Source organism: Danio rerio, chromosome 19 (assembly GCF_049306965.1).
Source record: "Danio rerio strain Tuebingen ecotype United States chromosome 19, GRCz12tu, whole genome shotgun sequence".
In the NCBI taxonomy this organism is placed as follows: Eukaryota; Metazoa; Chordata; class Actinopteri; order Cypriniformes; family Danionidae; genus Danio; species Danio rerio.
In genome coordinates, this window is record NC_133194.1 from 5392501 (window position 1) to 5410000 (window position 17500).

General features: G+C 36.8%; 1 protein-coding gene across 4 annotated transcripts in view; it reads right to left on the reverse strand.

The window, feature by feature from the left end:
• Nucleotides 1-17500, reverse strand: part of khdrbs3 (KH domain containing, RNA binding, signal transduction associated 3) — a 218123-nt gene that overhangs the window by 1141 nt on the left and 199482 nt on the right. The window contains exons 9-10 of one of the 4 annotated variants that reach the window (XR_012394869.1): nt 12764-12886; nt 8042-8098 (exon numbers count right to left, since the gene is read on the reverse strand). Coding sequence is in view for 1 of the 4 variants with exons in the window: in XM_073931403.1 (XP_073787504.1) it covers nt 12795-12886 (92 nt within the window). In the remaining 3 variants the exon portion in view is untranslated. Of the gene's footprint in view, nt 1-8041; nt 8099-9122; nt 12887-17500 lie in introns of those variants that run through there. The other 3 variants (XR_012394868.1, XR_012394867.1, XM_073931403.1) reach the window with 3 other exon arrangements.

The window sequence follows — 17500 nt, forward strand, 5'->3', positions numbered from 1 at the left end:
TAAGTATATTTTACTTTTTTTTCCTCCACTGTAAAATAAGATTGGCTTCATAAAAATCCTCGTAACAATTTGCATGAGTAAAATACAAGTACATTTTATTGATTTTATATTACGTACAATTAACTTGCGAAAACCATGTAGAATTGACCTAATGTTTAACCTAACTCTCGTAAATAAATTAGGCAAAAGTTAATTGATTATGATTCTGAATTTAGATTTTTTTAGATTATTCAAGTAATTTTATGTTCTTTTTAGTAAAAGAAACATTGTTATGAAGGAAATGTATATTATATTATATTATATTATATTATATTATATTATATTATATTATATTATATTATATTATATTATATTATTTTATATTATATTATATCATTTACTAATAGAATTCTAGTTATCCGTAACATTTAATTTATTACTATTAAAAATGATGAAAGATAAAATTATTACATTTTACCACACCAAAATGACTCTTTGTTTTGTCAGTATAAGCATTTCAACAGTTTAATAAAATGAAATAATCTGTTAAAATAAATAACAACAAAAAGCTTTTTTTTCAGTCAAAAATACTTTATTATAGAGGAAATAATGTTTGCTGAAGGCATTTGATGATAAAATATTGAATTAAAAAGTTATTTTTTATAATATGTTAAAATAAAAATAAATAACTTGTATTAAGTACAATTAACTCGTCAATTTCATGTCAAATTTACAAAATAAATTAAGCTAAACTTTAGTAAAAATTAAGTAAAAATGGATTACTTTCAATTTGAATTTAGGTTTAAATTTTTAATGTAAAGTTAAATTCTTTTTTAGAAACATGTTAGACATGCTAAGAAGCAAATGTGAACATATTTAAAATTGAAAGATTTTAGAAAAATTCTAGTTATCCTTGACACTTAATATTACAATTTAAAAATAATGATAGTAAATTTATTAGATTTAACCACACCAAAAGTCTTTTTAAATGAAAAATAAATAATTGATTAAAATAAATACTAATTATTAATAATTTAAAAAAAATTTCATTTAAAAATATTATATTTATTATACACAAACAAATGTTTGATAAAGACATTTAATGATACAATATTGAATCAAAAATGTTTTTTATAACACAATAAAAATATATAAATACAATTAAGTACAATAAGATACAAACAAAATGCTGTTAAAACCAAAGTGCGTGTATGTGTGTGTGTGTGTGTGTGTGTGTGTGTGTGTGTGTGTGTGTGTGTGTGTGTGTGTCTGTGTGTGTGTGCACGATTGCAGTTATTATGTACAGTATCGGGTCAAAATGTTCCCTCTTTTTAAGCCATAATAATTTGTAGCTGAAATAACTGATGACTTGTGATTTAAATAATTCAAATACAACAATTTTTTTTTATTAATTTATTACATTTAATATTTTATATTTATAACATTTAAATAACTGAAAAAGCAAGAAAAACAGAACATTCATTAATTTTCCTGTCTTAGTCCCTTATTTACCATGGGTCGCCCCAGTGGAATGAACCTCCAATTAATCCAGCATATGTTTTACACAGCGGATGGCCCTCCAGCCGCAACCCAGTGCTGGGAAACACACAAAAACTCTCACATTCACTCACACACTCATACACTATGGGCAATTTTAGTTTCTCCAATTCACCTACTATAGCGCATGTGTTTGGACTGTGGGGAAAACCGGAGCACCCGGAGAAAACCCAGACCAGCATGGGGAGAACATGCAAACTCCACACAGAAACGCCAACTGGTCCAGCTGGGACTCAAACCAGTTACCACCTTGCTTTGAGGCGATCGTGCTAACCACTGAGCCACCGTGCCGCCAAAAAAAACAGAACATATACATATGCATACATAAACTAAAAAACTGACATAAGGAAAAGCACATGAAAAAAACAACTGAATAAACCCACCAAACCACTTTATTCCATTTTATTAAAGTTATTTTTCAGACAAAATACAGCTAAAACGGTTGTACTGCGCTTGTGCCGAAGCAATTTCCTTTGAGTAACATCCTCAGAGGTTATTATAGGCCTGTCTCCAAAGGTTTATGATGCTAAAAATCTGTTTCTTTATAGAGAAAATGTGTTTTTTTTCTTCTTTTAAGCGTATGAATGTGTTATCAAAAACAGCGTAGGTATTTTTTTTCTGTGTGTTTTTTTGTTGGTTTGCTCATTTCTTGTGTGCGTGTGACCAGGATGTAATCTGGAAAAAGCAATTTATGCCGGCGTTTCTCTGCTCCATCTGCTGTTATATGGAGATAAACACTGTTGTTTCATCACTTCACAAGCATGCTAGATTTGTGCTGGTGGAAACAAAACAGCTCTCTATTTAAAAAACAAAAAAACAAAAAAAAAAGGAGATGAAAAACCCTTGAAAAACAACATCAAAATCTTCTTGATACAAAAAAGGTTCAGATGCTGAAAATAAACGTACTATAACACATTAACGTAAAATACCTTTTACTGACCTTTACATTGTTTAACCTCAATTTATTATGTTGTCAAGTAATCAAAACTGGTGAAACAGGCTTTTTATTGAAGGCTAAAACTGTAAATATGACTGATACTAAATTTAATCATTAATAATAGAAAACATCAGCAATGTAGTCAAGATCCATCACTTTATTATATATTATTTTTCGAGATCACTAAACTCATGTTTTGGAATAAAATAATAAGATGTCTCTCTTCATCACTAAAAAAGCAGCTTGTTATCTCATCATTCTGACATCTTTTCTGGGAAATTTGAAGTAAAAAAAAAATAAGAACTTCAAAACAGCAATGAAAAAAAAGCTAATTTTTTTTATTATTATAAATTTGTAATATCAAAAAATAACATTTTGTGAAACTTTCATTCTTTCATTCAAACTACATTCATTTTCCTTTGGCTTAGTTCCTGATTTTTTTTAGGGGTCGCCACAGTGGAATAAACTGCAAACTTATCCAGTATATGTTTTACACAGCGGATGCCCTTCCAGCCACAACCTGGTACTGGGAAACATGTATACACTCCTACATTCACACACACTCATAAACTATGGTCAATTGTATTTACCCAATTCACTTACAGTGCTTGTCTTTGGACTGTGGGGGAAACCGGAGCACCCGGAGAGGAGAACATGCAAACTCCACACAGAAATGCCAATTGGTCCACCCGGGACTCGAACCCGGGACTTCTTGGTGTGAGGCCACAGTGCTAACCACCTAGCCACTGCCATTTAGTGAAACTAAATAATTGAAAAAAAGTATTACATCTTTTTCTGTTACTATTTGTTGTCAGCTCACGCTTTTACTTTTTTCATAATTTCTGAACCTGCTTCAGAATGCTCTTGACCTCAGACTGAGTCGACGGTTCATCTTCTAGCAGGACAATGACCCAAAGCAAACCGCCAAAATATCAATGGACTGGATTCATAACACTCTGTGAATGTCCTTGAGTGGCCCAGCCAGAGTCCAGACCTAAATCCTATTGTACATCTCTGGAGAGATCTGAAAATGGCTGTATAATGTTGCTCCCATCCAACCTGATAGAGCTTGAGAGGTACTGCAAAGAGGAATGGGCAAAAATTCCCAAAGACAGGTGTGCCAAGCTTGTGGCTTCATATTCAAAAAGACTTGAGGCTGTGATTAATGCCAAAGATGCATCAACAAAGTATTGAGCAAAGGCTGTGAATACTGATGTACATGTGATTTTCAGCTTTTTTATTTTAAATAAATTTGTAATAATTTAAAAAACTCTTTTTTCACATTGTCATTATGGGGTTTTGAGGAAATAAATGAATTGAATCCATTTTGGAATTAGGCTGTAACATAATAAATGTGAAAAAAGTAAAGCGCTATGAATACTTTCCTGGCGCAATAAGGCGCAAAACGTGTTTAGAATGATTTGGTGTTGTTTTCAGACCAGCACTATCTTAAATTTCACGTTTTGCGCCATTTTGTTTAAATAGACAATCAATTTGCGCCACTTTGTGGACTCATGGGTGCGCTGGTCTATATAGGAGGTGTGTTAAGGCGCATTGTTGGCATGTTGCTATTTTGTGGAACTGAAATAGACAGCCCCATTGACCAACTGAAAGATGGTCCAAAGTCCAGCACAGAGCGTGTTAGTTTTTTTCCTATGCAGGTCCAAAAGCTTACACATTGCTTAATACACACAGGATGTACAGCAAAACACAAATATCTTTACAGATGAATAAATTAAAGCATTTAAAATGTTACAAAAATGATTATTTTCTACGTAAATATAAAAACCACTGTCTCCATGACTCATCTCGTTTTTTTTTTTCTGTTTATTTACGTCAATCTGCATTTGTATAATGGTATTATTATTAGCAGAATTATTTCTGCATATTTGTATTTGTTTTAATAAAAACAAGTTTAGATTTGTCCATCTATCGAGTTTTGGAGACATATGCATCCCCATATGGGGCATACGAATATGACGTGTGTGTTTGGATGTAACTCAGTTTCTTGACCACAATTTGTTTTTATTGTTCATTTATCCATTTGCTGGAAAATAGAACTGAATTTAGAAATAGTTTTGAAGCAAATCTTTGTGCTCAACAAACTAAATTAATTATGTAGGCTAATGGATGTCTTCAGTGAAGTGTGCAACACCGTTTCCTTATCCACAAAAGTAAAGGAGTAAAGTAAAGAGTAAAGTAAAGTAAAGAGAACGAATGGAGGAGGCTCATTCTTTATCCTCGCTGCAGATGCTGTGTTCAACTGTTTTCTATTTTAGGTTTTAAACACCTAAGTACACATTAGTACTAGCAAAACAGCCATTTACAGTTAATAAAATGTCTGGGAAAATGTCAACAGCCACATTAACCATAATCTGGCAACATGCTTTATTTGGTGTGGGTCAGTTTAGAACTATGATTCGTTCACACTGGAAATCTGATTCTGACCACATTTATAACAACAACGTGAACCTCTATCCAAAAATAAAAATCAGATCTGAGAAAAAAAAAATCTGATTTGAGCACTGGGAACATAATTTTCACAATCTCATGCAGGCGTTTGCAGAAGAGCTGCTGATGGCAGTAGGTGGCAGAGGCTGAGGGTACAGGGTGGCACTCAAAACACTCATCATCCACAGACGGCAGTGCTTCTGATAGGCTTACTCTATGGCAGTCTCTCTCTCTCTCTGGCTCATCTCTTTATCCGCTCATGCCGTAGAGCTCATGTTTGACAGTGGTTGGAGGAAAGCACGTCAGCTCTCTGGAGGCAGGGATTTAACAGCAAACACACTCCTATTTTGCCCCTTTTACAAGATGTAAAATATATCTTTGGTGTCTCCAAAATGTTATGGTGAAGCTACAGCTCAAAATACCCATCAGATCATTTGTTTTACAAGGTCAGCAAGTTGAAAGCCCACCAGACATGCTAGAGGTCAGTCTATGCACATTTGCCACTAAACCGAACTACATATCCCGTCATGTTCTGCAGTCACACACCGGTTTCAGGTCACCTCTTGATTATGCACACACACACAGATAAAACTGATTACATGGACTATATACACACCACACACATGTTTGCAGAGTCTTGTTATCCTGTAGTAAGCATTATAAAGCATTTTCCTCTCTAGTCTACCTGTGTTTTGATCCTTCTTTGCTTCATTACATTACAATCATTACAATACCCTGCTGAATATGTAAATATGGGAAAATTGTAGCTGTTTTGCGCCTGCCCCTTTACAGGGTTTCTGCAGGATTCATCAAATCACATTTAAGATCAATATGAATGAAATGTAAGACTTAAACAGGGCAAAACTTTAAGGTTTTTTTTTTAACTGGCAGTGGCAAACATTTTTACTTGCTCCATTCGAATACAAATGTAGTTATTTCTTAGCCACATATTTTAAATAATGCAAAAAAAAACAAAAAAAAAACAAAAAAACAAGCAAACCCTGTTTATAAACATATACTTTTTTAACATTACTTTTCTTTAATTATTAAAAACAACATTATTAAGTACTGTATGCACAACAGTCTGCTCAGGTCAGTGTCCTCACCAAGAGAATTTTTAAACAAATGTTATTGTAAGGATATATGGATGATAATCAAATCATATTGGTAAATAAAGTAAATAAACAAAACTCTATTTAAATGTTTTTAGATGGATTGTTGGCGGTTCAGTTCCCTGTGGCGACCTCTGAAATAGAGACTAAGCCTAAGGAAAAATAAATGAATAAATGTTGGTCGTACTGATTGGGTAGCTTTACATGGACAAAGGAAAATCTAAGACCTGTTTAAAAGGATTTAAGACCTGAAATACAATATTTCAGTGAATTTAAGTCTTTTAAGTCTGAAGATTTTGTTTTTGAAATCTTGAAATATTTTAGAAATTTTGTTTTGTACATTTGAAGACTTTTTAAGGTCATGTAGACACCCTTTTTTAAATGCAAACGAGCTGGTTCTTGTTATATATATTAATCAGTATAAGTGTAATTCACATCTTTGGATGATCTTTTAAAGACCTTTTTAAGAGCATTATGAATGAAATTTCAGACTTACACAAGGTTAAATGCTAAATACGTTTTAACGGCAAAGTTAAAACTTAAAAAAATAACAAATTTTATTGTAAGGAAGATATTTAAACCATATTAATAAATAAATAGAGTTAGTTAATAAACGTTTCTTAACTTTGATTGAAATATATTGCTAGTGATTGGAAGGGTGTTGACCTAATTGGGTATAGCTTTACATGGACAAAGGAAAATTAAGACCTGTTTAAAACAATTTAACATCCTATTCAACACAATATTTTAGTGGATTTAAAACTTTAAGGTTTTTGAAATTTAAGACATTTTAAGACTTTATAAGACCCTGCAGATACCCTTTATTCACATGTGTTATTAGTGTGTTTAAGCTCTCTCAGCCAACGAAATTGTTCACAGTGATGCCTTAAGGGAGTCGCACACCAGATGCGCTGCTCAGTGCTGTGACACAGTTGGAAGTATCGCATACCAGACGTGCACATTCACATGTTATTTAAAATGAAACTATTCAGATGGCACTCTGTGGCGTGGCAGAACATATGAACAGTGTACTGAGTTGTAGCTGGGTGCCGCGGACAGCCGCCGACTTGCACCAGTGTGCATACATGATAGAAATCTATGATTACAAATCTAAAATGCACAGCGCCGTTTGGTGCGACGCAACGTCGAGCAGTGCATCCAGTGAGCAACCCCCTTTGGAAGGAACATTTTACAACCCAGGCTCATTCTGAAAACGTAGTCCCATGGACGTTTCTGGAGACGTCCTGGGAGGTACCTATGGCCGCATTTAATTTTTTTAAGCGAACGTTACGGGGTGGTGGGACGCTGTTCCCTTTCGCGCTTACCGGCTGACCGCTTACCTCTGTGTGGAGGGCTTTCCCGCCGCAATCAGTTTGTCCAGTCAGCTCATCGTGTGCGCCAGCAGACTTCAGATGCGGAGAGGAGGAGTTGACCACGGCGACCGAGTTCGAGTCCGGGGAAGAGCGGTTCCAGAAATCAGGTGAGACAAAAACAGAATCCAAAAAAAATAAAGCGAACGAGTTCTTAACAGGGTGAGAACGTGGTGAAATCCGAAAACGTGGTGAAAAAAATCAGACGAGGGCTTTTCTTTTTCTAGAAGACTTATTTAAATTGTTGCTCGGGTTTAGGGAAGTGAGCGGGCGAGCGGGTCAATCGGTAAAACTGGTTGGGTTTAGGGAAGGAGGAAGGTGGGTCAACTGTCCGGTCGCGCAGTCAATCATTCGGTCAGTCAGACAGTGGCCTCTGGTGGGTTCACGCGAGAACAGCGCGGGCACGAATGGCACTTGTGAGAGACATTTGAGATCCGAAAAATCGCACACATCGGCCTCTCGCGGATTCGCATAAACAAAAACTGCACAAATACGTACCTCCTGCGACGTATTTCGCGGTCTCCAGAAACGTCCACTGGACTACGTTTTCAGAATGAGCCTGGGTTGACATTTTGGGTTAAACCTTCAACTTTCTTCGCTGAACTTTCGAGAGCTTAACAAAACATCAAACTCACCGCAAATTAAGAAGAGCATCGGCTGCATTTCATGGTGTCACGTCCATCTATCGCAATCTGAAAAACAAAAGAGCAACATTAAAACAGAAAAGCGCACTGGTAAAAATAAAACAGAGCCCTAAAAGATAAACAGTGTAAACATTGATGTATTTAAAGCCATAGCACATGTAATCAAACATATCATTTCATCTCCTTGGTGACAACAATGATTAGTTAAAGCAACATTACAGCTATTTATCAGTCTTTTTACAATTTTACTTCTAGTTTAAGCTCCTCAGCAAAAGCGTCGAGCCAAGAAAAGCTTTAAATGAACAGGTTTGTGGTTGTTTTTATTCAGTTTAAGAACTAGTTTAGATGAGATTAGACTGTGACGGGTAGTTTACCTTGTGGAACGAAGGCCTGTAAATACAGCTACCGCCATCCTCATCAGCTCTGAGGTCAGCTGGGGTCATTTAGAGGCTGTTTAGTGGACTATAGAGACGGTCGTATGACCAGAAGGGGGAGAAGAAAGAGCAAAAAACAGCAAGCAGAAATCCCCAAAAAAGAAGCACGTTCAGAAAGCCACTGCTTACATTTATACTGTATGAAAGACAATATCTGGATTTATACTCTGTCCATGTGCAACAAATTAGTCCCGTGTCTATGACTGCCATTAATAAATGAGCACGATTAAAGATATATTAGTGGATAATTAACTTCTCGGAGGAAGTCGCTTTCATGCGCCGCACCGCAGTGTGTTGTTTTCAAGTAGAAAGAATTATGGGAGATAATAAGGTACGTTTATGATTGCAAATTTATTTCATGCTGCTGGCTGCGGTGTGTTACAAATGAATTTAACAGGTTGCAATTAAATTTAATTCCACAATGGTAATTACTGTCAAAACAATCCAAATCGAATAACGCTAGAAAGTCAGTGAGGGAACTGTACTCACTTTTCTTTTAATATTTGGTTTATTTTCACTTTTTATGTGGGCTTAAATGAGTGACTCTTTTATGGGCTTTAATGATGAGACACTTTAGGTGTTAGTTTAAATTAGAAAGCTTTTCGACCAAAGTAAACAAGAAGAAAACGATGCTTCGCTTTTCTTTCAAAAAAGTTTATTTTAGAATCAACTGAGACGAGAATTAAAGGGCTTACACAAGCTTACAAAGATTATAGCTCTTAACAGAAAAGGGATTCAAAATGCCACCATCACCAGGACCACAAGAATTGTCATTACTATCACCTTTTAAACTTCAGCATACATTTGATTAGACTTTTAATAGATTTAGAAAACAGTACCAGTTAACTGAATCAACAGTGTTGGGTTTAGTAATGGCCGCTAACACTTTGCTGCGCACTTGAAATGCATTAAAACAAGTTTTAAAGGATACATGATGTGCTGCTAAGTTTGTTTTTAAAGAAACACTCCACTTTATAAAATAATAGGCTCATTTTAGAAGTCACCTATTGCAGCCTATTGTCACCTACTAGAAGTCACCTATTGATTCCCAACCCAAGGGCCCCGGGTATCAATTGGTACCGGGTTGCCAAAGACATCTTTATTTATGTTTTAGTGATTATTTGAGTCTGATTGAGCTTTTATTTTGAAAAATCTTTTGCTTTGAAAAGTGACCGCATTCGCTCGATTACATCTCGGTCACTTGAGTGCCAAAATTTAACCCACAAGCCAGCAAAATGAGTAACAAACAGATATCTCTGCAAAGTTTCTTTGCGAAGAGGAAAAGACCCAGCACTGTAAAAAAATGCTGGTTTCCACACAATTCATTCATGTTGTCCCAACTTAAATCGATTAAGTTAACTTAACACTTTTAACAAATTTATGTGGATTGAACTCAAAAATAAGTTGTCCCAATGAAATCTCAAGAATTGTCTTCAGCTCATTAAAATTAAGTAATTTAAACAAGTAAAAAAAAAAAAAACTTTTTTTTTTTGAGTGAAGGATCCATAAACTGCCAATGAATGGATCCGCAACCCATTTGTAAACAAATCAGGTGATTCCAACTGAATCCAACTGCTGTAGATCGCAAATGTTGGTGGAGGACTATTAACATATCACATTTTCTTGGCACGCAAGTTCAATATTTCTAATGGAGGCATGCATACTAGAAGCAAAATGCTCACTCCCCAGTTGAAAACATCTGGTCCATGGTAAAATTGTCAATCGATGACAGTGTTAAAAACGTTGGGGACAACTGTCTTATAGAGTTAAACAGTTGAGTTTTGCTATACATTCAGTCGATCTCCGGGTCTAGCAGGAGCACTTCTAGCTTAGCTTAGCATAATTCATTGAATCGGATTAGACCATTAGCATTTCATCAAAAATGACTGAAAAGTTTGAATAATTTTCCTATTTACAGCTTGAATTTTCTAGGCAGATATGGTTAGGCATTATACTCTCATTCTGGTCTAATAATAAAGGAATTTTGCTGCAGTACCAAGGTGCAATCATATTGCGCAAGTCTTGAAAATCCTCCATCAACAGCCATATTGCCCAAGAAAACAGCAACTTTTCATTTTCTGTCTGTCTATTTTCAAATAAAGTGGAGTGTTCCTTTAAATTCCTATCACAAGCACTGCTTTGGTTCAGTCTTTTGTTTTTTAATGCTTTATTGCTATTTTAACCCACACTGTAAAAAAAATCTTAATTACTTAACTTGAGTAAAGCAAGTAAACCCACTGCCTAAAAAGTTGACTTTACTTAAAAAAGTGAGTAAACCTGTTATAGCTTTTAAATATTGAGTTTTCGAGAATAGCACATGCTTATGATTGATCACGGCTGGTCCCGCATCAGCTAACACATGATTCATTAATCACATGATTCCTAACTTACTAGAAATAACCAGAGTTTCTTACTTCAGTTATCTTTGCCCTGAAGATTTACTCGCCCTTCCCCTTTACAAGGTGGCACGGCGGTCCAGTTGTTAGCACTGTGGCCTCACAGCAAGAATGTCACTGGTTCAGATCCTTTACAATCCGGTTGGTGTTTCAGTGCAGAGTTTGCATGTTCTCCCCATGCTCGCGTGGGTTTCCCCCGGGTCCTCTGGTTTCCTCCCACAGTCCAAAGACAAGGCACTACAGTCAAGCTCTTAACCAGAAGGTGTATCTCTTTATAGCAATATCTAATTTACTATTAGCCCTAAATAAGTTGGGAGTTCTCGAGATCTACCTGAGCTCAAACTCCCCTCTCGCCCTGCAAAAGGGAGGGAACCCTGGGCTCGAGGATCTTATGAGCCCAGGGCTCTCTCAGCATGCCAAACTCGCTTTATAATCAATCATCAGCTAGGTGTGAACTCTTGAATAACATTTAAGGTAATCATTGTACTCAGTTTTTAGGATAAAGTCAATTGGTCACTTTAAAAGGAATGGGTTTACTAACTGGAGTAAACGGAGAAAACCCGTTGCCTTACAACCCGTTGCCTCACTACAGTTAAATGAACTGCCAACTTATCCAGCATATGTTTTACCCAGCGGATGCCCTTCCAGCTGCAACCCAGTACTGGGAAACATCCATATACATTCTATCACACACACACTGTGGCCAATTTTGTTAATTCGCCTATAGTGCATGCCTTTGGACTGTAGGGGAAACCAGAGCACCCGGAGGAAACCAACGCCAACACAGGGAGAACATGCAAACTCCACACTGAAATACCGACTGGCCCAGCCGGGACTCGAACCAGGGATCTTTTTACCGTGAGGTGACAGTGCTAACCACTGAGCTACCATGTCACCCCCCAGATCAATTACTTAATAAATTTAAGTTTACCCAGTTTTTAAAGTAAAATCAACAGAAAGCAATGGGTTTACTCACTTTTTTTCAAGTAAAGTCAACTAATTGCTTTTTACAGTGTATATAACATACTAATGGAGAGCCTGAAGTGCCATATAAAGGATTAAATGTGCTATAATGCATTGGAATTGCCCAGTAAAGTGTGCAGGAGTAACTTCTAAATGGAGAAACGTCATTAACTTGAGGAGGAATCTCTCATATATCGACTCAAAATGTGAAATTCAATCAGGGATTTTAGTCACAATCGTGTTACTCCAACTTCCAATTGGATCCAAAACTGTCGATTTAGACGTTCGTGAGAAGGTCTAAAAGTAGATCGCTCGCTAGGAGAAAACACTTACTACCACAGAGCTCATTAAAGGGTTTAAAAATGTTCAACACAAAAACCAGACAAAAACTACGCAGGCTTTTCTCATCGCAAATGAAACTGCACACAGATATTTTTTGTCATCTTTTTTTCTTTTTTGAAATACGACATGCTCCTATAAGCCCTTTAACGCTGAAGAATTTCCCATTTAGAAAAAGAGAAAAGAAGGAAAACAACATGTGCACTGAGATCTCCTTTTTTTTTCTAGTTAACTTTCATTAAAGGTCAAATTTACAAGGGACACACTGAAGCTGATCACCAATCAAAAAAAAGTATCTACAAAAAAACTGAGCTGCTAAATCTAAATATCGTATACCCCATATAACTCCGCCCCCTAATCGCTAGTGCCCGCCTCCCTCTATCATAAGTGGGACTGTTTATATTCTGATTGGTTCTCTGATTTAAATGGCGTATAATCCATTGATCCGTAATACTCCATTTGTTGGGGGTCATCCATGTAACACCAGTTCCACAGGATTTTTATTCATCGTTTTTTGTCGTTTTGGTCGATTTTATTTGCAAAAAAAAAAAAGGAAAGAGAGTCCATAGAAAATCCATTACTTTGGGAGGGCACGTTGAGGACTGTAGCAGGTCAGAACCGGGAATACGGCTGATCTCTGTACACTCCTTTGCTTGTTCTTGCTGGTGGCGCTTTGTTGCGGTTGTTTGTCCATTCCTCCGGGCCTAAAGAGGGAGACAAAGAGAAGAGGTCATTAGTGGAACAGTTCTTTAGGGCTTTTTAGGACATTTCAATTAGAGCATGAAACATGCTTATCATACACTGCGGTAAAATGAGAGACCTGTCAAGATTTTCACATCAAAATAAACAAAGAAGAAAACTAGCTTAGTTACAAATAAATAAATGTAATAGATACAAACATCCTAAGTCTCCCGGAAATTCCGGGAGTCTCTATGCATTTGACTTCCGGATGCCCGCAAACGAATGATGATCTTTTGGAAATCACGTGTGTCCCACCCGCTCCTCTATAACTTAACACACCTATTTCCACAGCATCCCTGCTCTTCAGATACGTTGCGCACCCCCTCCTGCCCCGCTCTTTAGATGCACCATCCACCCCCCCGCCCGGCCACGCTCTTCTGATGCACCATCCATGCCCTCACTCTACTATGTATATATATATAAATATATATATATATATATATATATATATATATATATATATATATATATATATATATATATATATACACAAACACACTCACTGGCCACTTTATTAGGTACACCTTACTACTTACTAGTACCGGATTGGCCCCACTTTTGCCTTCAGAACTGCCTTAATCCTTCGCGTCACAGATTCAACAAGCTACTGGAAATATTCCTCAGAGATTTTACTCCATATTGAAATGATAGCATCACGCAGTTGCTGCAGATTTGTTGGCTGCACATCCATGATGCTAATCTCCCGTTCCACCACATCCCAAAAATGCTTTATTGGATTGAGTCCTGGTGGCTGTGGAGGCCATTTGAGTACTGTTAACTCATTGTCATGTTCAAGAAACCAGTCTGAGATGATTCATGCTTTACGGCTTATGCTTATGTCATAAAGGGATGGACATGGTCAGCAACAACACTCAGGTAGGCCGTGTTGTGTGTTCAGAGATGCTCTTCTGCATACCTCGGTTGTAACGTGTGGTTATTTGAGTTACTGTGGCCTTTCTATCACAGGGTGTCCGCGGGGTCTTAAGAAGTCTTTAATCGTCTTAAATTTTAAATACCAAAATTTTAGGCCTTAAAACGTCTTAAATTTACTGAAATATTATATTGCAGGTCTTAAATCCTTTTAAATGGGTCTTAAGTTTCCAGGGTTTATGTGAAGCTACCCAATTGATCCAACCAACAGTCTATCCCCAACAATACATCTCAAAACTTTTAGCAAAACTATCCATATAGTTATTCATATATAATTAATATACTGATAACCGTCTGTTGTGCAAACATTCAGCTTTTAGTTATTTTTTTTAAATTGTGTTGAAATGTATAAATGTATGTATAAATCTAAGGTCTGTTTGTTTTCATACGTTATTTTAAATATGTGGCTAAGAAATAACTCATTTGATTTTGTTTATTTCTGCTAAGCCAATTTTAAAAAATCCTTAGCGTTTAACGCTTTATAAGTCTGACATTTCATTCTTCATGGTTTTAAAAATTTAAAAATTTATGGTTTGAAACCTGCAGACACCCTGTATCAGCATGAACCAGTCTGGCCATTCTACTTTGACCTCTGGCATCAACAAGACATTTGTGCCCATAGAACTGCCGCTCACTGGATATTTTGTCTTTTTTCAGACCATTCATTGTAAACCCTAGAGATGGTTGTGCGTGAAAATCCCAGTAGATCAGCAGTTTCTGAAAAGCGCAGACCAGCCCGTCTGGCACTAACAACCATGCCACGTTCAAAGTCACTTAAATCACCTTTCTTCCCCATTCTGATGCTCGGTTTGAACTGCAGCAGATCATTTTAACCAGGGCTTAAAAGCATGATCCTATGTGACTGGCTGATCAAAAGTTTGCGTTAACGAGCTGTTGGACAGGTGTACCTAATAAAGTGGCCGGTGAATAAATAAATATATAAATCTGTGTGTGTGTGTGTGTGTGTGTGTGTGTGTGTGTGTGTGTGTGTGATTTAAAGTATCAATTAATTTTGAATCATTAAAATTTTTGTTGTAGCACATTTAATTTGTTGCTTGTTGACTTTTATTTAGCATTTAATTAATAAATAAAATTTTTTGTTGCATGGGTGTATTTGTGGGAATAGTTAAAAACTCGAACCAGTGACCTTCTAGCTGTGAGGCGACAGTGCTAACCACTGTGCTATTAATCACATCCAAAATGTTTTTTTTTTGACATATGTGTTTGTGGTATATATATTTATTATGTATATGTGAAACAATTTTGGTGGCGCAGTGGGTAGCATGATCGCCTCAGAGCAAGAAGGTCGCTGGTTCGAGCCTCGGCTGGGTCAGTTGGCATTTCTATGTGGAGTTTGCATGTTCTCCCCGTGTTTGTGTGGGTTTTCTCCGGGTGCTCCGGTTTCCCTCACAAGTCCAAAGAGATGCGGAATATGTAAACTGGGTAAGCTAAATTGGCCGTAGTGTAAGTGTGCAATTAAGTGTGTGTATGGGTGCTTCCCAGTACTGGGTTGCAGCTGGAGGGGCATCTGCTATGTAAAACATGTGCGGGATAGTTTGGCGGTTCATTCCGCGGTGGCGACCTCAGATTAATAAAGGAACTAAGCCGAAAATAAAATGAATATTCAATTAATTATTTCAAATACTTACAGCAAAAGAATTCATACATCTTTCATTTTGTGTGTGTGTGTGTGTGTGTGTAGGGAATTATGACCTTGAAAACACAACATTCGCCCTGTCCCCATTAAAAGTGTACTAATACACTAGTAAGCTTGTTAAACATAGACACACTTTGCTCTTCTTCCAGCCTGACAGTGATTTGTTCATTAACACTCAGCGACCCAAACCACCTTCAGTTGTGCCTTTTACACAACGACCCCAATCTTTAACAACAACAAAACCCAAGAGTCGATGCCACCATCCGCCAACCGTCCTCCAGATAATTCAGCCGACATTCTTAGAGATCCGTCCTGCTTTTGTCCTTCACCTCCGGAAGAACAAAACAACTTTAATTGTAACAGAGGATCAAATGGCCACTTGAAAGGGCTTCAGTGAAGTGGCCTCGAGCGAGAGGTTAGCGACGCCATTAGCGTAACAGCGTAGCTCATTCAGCGGCATCCGTCTCCATGAGCTGCAGCGATATTGACACACTCTTTTGTCTGATCTCGCTCGTTTGCAGATCTTTTTAGGGACAGAAAGACACAAAGGGCTGGAAAGTCACTTGTTTTTCAGGAGAGGAGCTATAGCCAATAATCTTTAATTAGAGAGCTGTCAGTCTCAGGCATTCCTGTCTCTAAATCTGTTCATCTGGAGCCGTTTCATTGTAAATAAACAGTTGAAACGGTCAGTTATATGTTTTGTTAGCTATTATAGAGAAATTGATTAATAGAAAGTTATTAAATATCATTAACCTTCTCCTTACTGTATACTTTTAACATTCTGATTAAAGAGCAGAAAATTAATCGCTCATTTAGGGCCCTATCATACACCCGGCGCAATGTGGCGCAAGGTGCGGCGCAATAGTCTTTTGGTAGTTTCAGCTTGGCGCAAGAGTCGTTTTGAGGCGTTGCGCTACGCTGTTTAAATAGCAAATGCATTAGCGCTCATTTGTGTGCCCATAGGCGTTCTGGTCTAAAAAAGAAGGTGTTCTGAGGCGGACTGCTGGCGCGTTGCTATTTTGAGAAACTATAATAGATTTTTCATTAGACCAAAACAAACCCGGTCTAAACTCTGGCGCAGAGTTGTGCCTCGCTTACACACTGCTTAATACGCACAAGAGAGCAATAGGCAAATATCTTTACATATGAAAAAAATTTAATATTAAGGATACATATAGGATATAATAAGAATAGATATATGATATACATATGAAGGATTAAAATATTACAAAACATATTATTTTCTAGCCTACATAAATATGAAAAATCACTGCTTTTATGTCTTCTTCATCTCGGGAGGCTTTTTCAGTTCATTCATAACAATTTGCTTTTGTATAATGTTATTATTATTAGCAGTATTATTTATTATATCCATATTTATATTTGTTTTATTAAAAACAAGCTTAGATTTGCCCACCTGTCAGGTTTTAGACCATATGGGGCACAGCATGTGTTTTAGGATATAACTCAGGTTTTTGAGCACACTTTGCTATTTTGTTCATTTATTCGTTTGCTGGAAATTAGAACTGAATTTAGAAACAGTTTTTAAATGAATATTTGCGCTTAACAAACAAAAGTATTTATTTATAGACTAGTTGATGTCTGTGCATAAAGGTTTCCCTATCCAAGAGCGAAAGTGAAAGTAGATCCATTATCTCTCATTCTCACGCAGTAGATGCTCTGTTTAACAGTTTTCTGTTAAAAACTGTTAACTGTTAACTGTTTGCTTGTGAAATGCTAATTTTTTCCACTTAGACTTACTTTGCCTCCTGTAAATAGCGAATGCACTCTTGGCGCGACGCAGCTGGCTCTTAAAGGGAATGGGAGATGAGACTCTAATTGGTTTATTCTCAAAACACACCTATAACTCATTAAGAAAATAAACTCAACCCTTTTAGACCATGCGCCGAGGCGCAAAGCAGATTTTCCCGTCCGTAAATTAGCAAAAACGCATTCTGACACTCCCTGAAAGCGTTTGCACCCTGCGCTT